The 6915-nt window shown below is 33.2% G+C and overlaps 1 protein-coding gene across 1 annotated transcript; it reads left to right on the forward strand.

The window, feature by feature from the left end:
• Nucleotides 1-392: 392 nt before the first annotated feature.
• Nucleotides 393-1637, forward strand: LOC143530665 (protein ANTAGONIST OF LIKE HETEROCHROMATIN PROTEIN 1-like). The gene has a single exon (XM_077026143.1). It carries the CDS (start codon nucleotides 393-395, stop codon nucleotides 1635-1637), a length of 1245 nt encoding a protein of 414 aa, XP_076882258.1.
• The last annotated feature ends 5278 nt before the right edge of the window (nucleotides 1638-6915 follow it).

Genomic DNA, 6915 nt, shown 5'->3' on the forward strand with positions numbered 1-6915 from the left:
AAGGCTCCAGGTTTGTATTCATCTTATTCTTCATTATTGCTAGATTTCTATCGTAAACAAAGAATTTCATATGACCCTTTGCAACATTCGGACTTTAATATTTAATAAGTGAACTGCATCAGAGGTTGTAAATATATATCTCCTTTGACTTTCTATGATCCTTTAGTTGAATAGCATCATTAGGTTATTTTTATATGTTATAAAGATAAACCAAATAGAGGTGTGTGTACAGCGAAACATGTGATTGCATCTCAAATAGTCTTTGACTTTTCAACACATTATCACAAACAAACCAAACAGAGATACATGCTATCATTTTGTATGTGATGGGTTAAGCTTATTATCAGTATTATAAGTAGTTAATAATGGTTTTTTTATGTACTTGTATTATAATGGTTTACATAGAAATATGCTATACTGAAACAGGTTTTGATCTTGTTTTTATAATGGACGATAACCTATTTCTTGCGGTGAGACGACACCATTTAGCTGTCGTTCATTTGGTTTGTCTAGTGGTAGCTCTTATAGCACATCATACACATCGCAGTAGGGGAGAAGAGATGTTACATCGACGACAAGTACGTGAAGAGATGTTGCATGAACTTGCAACAGGTGGAAAATGCCGACAAATAATTCGTATGAGTGAGAATGCATTTATGATATTATGTCAAAAGTTAGAAAGTGATGGTGGTTTCCGATCAACTCAACGTATGACTATTGAAGAACACGTTGCAAGATTTTTGCATATAATTGGAAATGATTTTAGAAATCGTTTCGTCTCTTGGTTTTATTATCGATCTGGGACAGCAACAAGCATGCATTTTCATAGAGTCTTAAATGCAATTATATCATTAGAAGACCAGTATCTTATTCAACCTACCGGTGATACTGTGCAAAAACAAATTCAAGAGAAAAGAAGATTTTATCCATTTTTTAAGGATTGTATAGGAGCAATTGATGGAACACATATTCGTGTGAAAGTACCTAGTAAAGATGCTCCGAGATATCGAGGTCGGAAAGGATATCCAACTATCAATGTATTAGCTGCTTGCACATTCGATTTGAAGTTCACATATGTTTTAAGTGGCTGGGAAGGCACAACGTCTGATTCAAGAGTCTTAAAAGATGCACTTACTAGGGAAGATAAATTAAATACTTCAGATGGTAAATTTTATTTAGTGGATGGCGGTCTACCACTCAAAAGTACACTCATAGCACCTTATAGAGGTTTTAGGTATCATTTGAAGGAATACTTAAAACGTGCACCTCAGAATCCAAGAGAATTGTTTAACCTTCGACATGCATCACTAAGAAACTCTATTGAAAGGGAGTTTGGCGTTTTAAAGAGAAGATTTCCAATAATTAGAAGTACAACCGAACCGTTCTACTCATGTGAAACACAATCACAAATATTTTTGGCTTGTTGCATTCTTCACAATTATCTACTTGAAGTTGATCGTGATCGAGAACTTGAAGATGAAGTTGCACAAGAGGTGTTAAATGCCACACAAGATGTAGAGGATCTTGCTCCAAACGCCATGGATGATAGAGGGGAACAAATAAGAGAGTCTATAGCAAATGAAATGCGGAGTCAATATTTGTCGCATCCAAACAATGAAATTAACATGTCTAATTAATTATAAGCTATTTTGGAGTTTTTGGAACTTGAAATTTGTTAATCATAGATATTGTTGGGCCTTTGGAAACTCACTGTTATTCGGTTTCTTTATGAAAATGTTAGTGATAATTCAGTTTCTTTATGAGATTGTTATATTTGGCTATTATTAGTATGAAACAAAATTGTTGCAGGGATTACACTAATGACAGAAATGGTAATGGGTATTATTAGCATATGGATTTGCTAGTTGTATACTTTAGCATATATTTGTTTCTTATAATGAGTGTTTATGTTAGACATTTTACTAATAATACATATTTGTGAATAAAACTCTAATATGTTTATGCAGAAATTAGCCATGAGCAAAAAAGATGGAACGTCCACAAGATTTCATTGGACCACTCCAATGGACACCTCATTTTTGCAGGCAATGATTACGGAGAAAGACAACGGTAATAGAATTGATGGCACGTTTACTCCCCAAGCTTACACCAACATGGTGGAGGAACTAAGCAAAGCTTTTGGAATGGACCTCACAAAAGACCATCTAAAGAATAGACTAAAACCACTCAAAGATCATTTTTCTAAGTTCTATGATGTTCTTAAAGGGAATTTAATGAGCGGTTTTTCATGGGATCCGAGCACCAAATTACTTGATCAAGGTAGACCTTGCATATAGTTGGACATTAATTTTTTTTAATTATCCTTTATCTGTAATTTTTATGATTTTGTAAACAGGAGAGTCCCGGAGCTGCAAAATGGAGGGATAAACCAATTCTTCATTACCACGAGATGCTAGAGTTGTTTGCCAAAGATAGAGCTACAGGTGCTAGAGCAGAAACTGCAAAAGAGAGAAACAAGAGACTAAAAGAAAATCATCATACACCGGAAACAATTGATGAGATTGATCAAATGGTGGAAACCAACGATATTACCTTGGAGAATATCACTAGTGCAGATGATATTCATGTTGTATCAGAGACACCTGATTCGCAAGCCAAGTATCCAAGTTTTTTGAAGAGTAAGAAAAGAAAGCTTGAGAAGGATGATGAATTTACAACAACACTTATGAGTTCAATTAACAATGTTGCTGATGCTATTGGTAAAAGCACAAAGGTATTCAATCAAATTTTAATATTACTTTTTTTTTTCTAAAATTTATATATTTATCTTCACATGATTTCGTTGCCTAATACATGTTGTTTGTTACTATTTTAGGATTTATGCAAGGTAATGGAAGGTTCTCGTGCACTTGTTTACTCAGAGGAGGAAATCTACAAAGAGTTGGAGATTATGGGCATAGTGTCAGAGGAGGAAATCTTCGATGCGTATCTTTTTTTGGTTGAGCGCCCGGAAAAAGCACGAGCTCTTTTTGGTTGTCCTCTTAACAAGCGGGTACATAGAATGATGGGAGCATGAGAATGAGATTTGAAACTTGTTTTGAAACTTTTGATTAAACATGTTTTTTTTGGAAACCGAATTGAACTTTTTATATAATATTTTATAAGTTTTGTTCGGTTTTATATAAATTACTAACGTATTTGTATATTTTAGGTTCCGGGTTTCAATCATGTTGAAAAGAGGGCGAAAACAAGCAAAATGGGAAAAGGCCCGTCGCGCGGCACTTTGGGCTCAGTTTTCTAGAATCTTCTACAAATATTAAAGTCTATGGGCTCATATTTCTAGAATATTCTACAAATATTAAGTTTATGGGCTTAGATTTTCAGAATCTTCTACTAATTTTAAGTTTATGGGCCTTGAAAGTCTATATAAACACCCATAAACATTACCCTAATCATAACCTGAATATCCTGAAAGCCACATCCGATTTTGGGGAGTTCCAAGGCCTAGGAGTGCATCTTTTGGAGGATTTGGAGGCTTGGAATCATTCGGTGGCGTGCTTATCGGTCAAGAACGAAGACCACGGGTTATATCGCCTTTAATCTTCCGTTCTTATTTATTTTCGCCATGAATTCCTTTATTATTGTTTTGTTTTATTTTATGATGTTAGGCTAAACATTATAGACTGCCTAGGCTTATGATGAACCTATTTTGACGTTGTGTTTTGATTTGGGATTTATTTATCATTATGGTTTTATGATTTAGTAAAAAGTTTAATTATATTAAATTAATGCATATGGATATTTAGGATTGTTTGATTAATTGTTATTATTCCATAGTTGCCTTGATTATTGTTTGTCATTATGATAGGTTGCTATTAGGTCAATTACTTTGTGTGCTTGATTATTTTATGATTGATTTCGAATAAGATCATAGGAATAATTATTATTAATTAATTAAACCTAAGTGTGCTGCTAACCTAAATAGCTGTAAGGTTCTAGGTTATTGATAAATCTTTATTATTTAATCTTGCTAGATTTAGTTCTTCGTAAGGAGTCCGTCTAGGTTTGGTTATTTATTATTGTCTATTGAATCAATTAAATATATTAAATTGCCTTTGATTTCCGTGCTGTAAGGTAGGATTTCGTATAAAGGAATTAAGTCACAATTAATTAGTTGACCATAAAGGAACTTGATTTTTGATACTAGTGTGCGTTAAAACTTATTAGAAACCCATAGGTGTCTCTTAAGTGTCTATTTTACGATTCCAGTCCATAACTAAATATTTTCCCGGTTAATTCATAACTGAAATTTAGGAGATTCTAGCCTAAGTAGTGTTCTCATCATCATCTAATTTACTCAAACTTGTGTTTTCGTTTATTTTACTTGTTTTTCTTAATTAGTTTTAATTTAGTATTTTAAACAAAAACCCCTTTTTACAAAAAAAATAGTCGTGTCAGCATTAGTTGAGTCTAATTAGCTAGTTTACGTAATTTAAAGAGTCTCGTGGGTTCGATATCTGGACTTACTTAGCTGTACTAGAGTCGACTGGTTCACTTGTCGGTTAGTAGTTTTAGTTAAGTTAAGAGTCTAGAATTTATTACTTCGTGTCTAGATTAGCGTGTTTTTATTAGACTACTTTTAGCACATCAAGTATCTAATGGACAAAGTCCCGTTATTGTGTTTGCTGAGGAGGTATTATTCGTTTTATATTGATCAATTGATATAAAAGTATGTCGTATTTTAAATAGTGAGTTGGTAAATATGACTCTCATGTTGCGAATGATTCAGACTTTGACTTTAAAGGTTAAACATGGTTTTTCTTAGAAGTGGTAACTGTCAAATGGGGTTGTGCATCGAGTTGTTTTACTACGGGTCAAAATGAGTTGATGTGGTGGGTTGACTCACAAACACCTTTATTATATATTGTTTTATAGTTAATGCTTAGATATGGTTACATAAATCTTTGTATAATATTAATATATGATTAAAGTTTGTATGAAAAGCAGTTAGTTATTGTAAATTCATTTTGATCCTAACCAAAGTGAAAAAAAAGCGAAGATGAAGAAGTTAACAAAATGTATTTTTCGTCCGCTCAAACCCGTCACTGTATGACCCACCAACCATTAGGTATACATATTGTGGCATGTATCGGCTCTTATCAATGTCGTTTTTATTGTAATAAAGTGACCATGTTCTTAAATGGTTTTATAAACCAGTCGGTACCGCCAAATTGGTATGCCATTTCTCAAATCATAGTTATTGGCTTGGTCGTTTTTTTCATCAAAACCGACCAAAACGAATCGTTGACACACTATCCTATGGGAGAGAATACAAAGGTACTTTATAACATAAATTATACAAAGTTTTTTCTAAATATTTATAAAAACTGGCATGAGCACAATAGTATTTAATCAAAAGACATATTTGTTCATTTACTTGCACCTTTTAGGAGTTGAATCGACTTCAGGCTTGGGAATTCACATATAATCAATGATGTCTGTAGTTTAAATCATAAAATTATGTGTTTTGATTAAATATTATTGTTCATCATACCCCGTTTGTGTACATGTATCTAGAATCCAAGTTCTAGCTGCTACGTTGGGATAAAAACAACACGAACCATCACAGGTGTAAAACCTTAAATCCATCTAAAATGAAGAACAAATTCCAACTCTTTTGTTAGGATAGAATAATTAGAGTTTAATTATTTAGGTGTTTGAAAGCATCTTAAACATGTTGTAAACCAAATTAAGTTTGGTTGTACTTATATACTATATTAATAAAATGTATATTAGACTTTCATTTGTTTTTATTTTCGTTTTTTAACAAACTTACGTTTCAACCCCTTAATTTCAATAAGGTTATCATACATCCCTAAACTTAAATAATTTTTCTTTTTAAATAATTTAGTTACTGTTTTCAAACCACATCCTTAGTTTTCTTTTATTTCCTTTTAAACACTATTTTTTTTCTTTTTTCGAGCTCTTTTTTATTGGTCTAACGAATCGGACTGTAATCCCGCGAACATTTTAAAAGTTACATGCATTGAAGCGTTTTGCTTTCGCGCCCATTTGGGAAACATTGACAACTCGTCGCACATGCTCCTAACTATGAAACCCACAACATATCATACAGCCTATGGTCCCTGCTTCGAGATAAGTGGATCCTCTTGTTCAAACCCCCCGCAATCCCACCAATATACTTGCACTCGTAGATCCCCACTACTCGTTACATTAAAAACAGAAAATTGTTTTCTATGGTTTACACAACAACACTATATGAGATTCGGTATAATTTATGCGAACCCGCAGTAATTTACGCGAAATACTATAAACCAATACGAAGGTATAATTTACGCGAACCCGCAGCAACGCGCGGGTACTTTTGCTAGTAGTCTCTTAATGGTTAAGAGGTAACCTTAACCATTCAGACTTGAGGCTACCTCTTAACCATTAAGATGTTATGAGATATTAAGAGGTAGCCTATTAATTACTGTTAGGAGGTTACCATACAGTTCCTAAATAAGAGACCCATGAGAGTTGGGCAAACCGCATATGGTCTGTTATACCGGAATCCAACCCCTTGAATCGAATTTTAAATTTTAAATAAATAATATAAGCCAAAAAATTCATCATGCGAGCCGTAGATCTATTTGACTTGAATTGAAGTGTTGGTAAGGCTTTCACTATTCATACCATTTTTGTTACGCTTTGATTATTCATACATGATTTGACCTATTCAAATATCCATAATACAAGTCATAGATCTATACGTTGTAAACACAACCATGGGTTATATGGTCTAGGCCTCATCTAGCTAAGCCGTTTATCCTTAAACCTATAGGTATACAGTAACTATCAGCCATCAAATAAAAAACAACCCGATTATAAAAAGACGTGGATTTTTAATAGTAATACGCCATCAAAACCGTAGTACACCAACCTCAAAAATAT

This window comes from Bidens hawaiensis, unplaced genomic scaffold (assembly GCF_021521415.1).
Source record: "Bidens hawaiensis isolate Kalapana, Puna unplaced genomic scaffold, B.hawaiensis_p1.1 tig00000657_1, whole genome shotgun sequence".
In the NCBI taxonomy this organism is placed as follows: domain Eukaryota; kingdom Viridiplantae; phylum Streptophyta; class Magnoliopsida; order Asterales; family Asteraceae; genus Bidens; species Bidens hawaiensis.

Bases quoted from the DNA above. Each gene is read 5' to 3' on its own strand.
- LOC143530665 (XM_077026143.1), top strand. From the start codon at position 393: ATGGTTTACATAGAAATATGCTATACTGAAACAGGTTTTGATCTTGTT.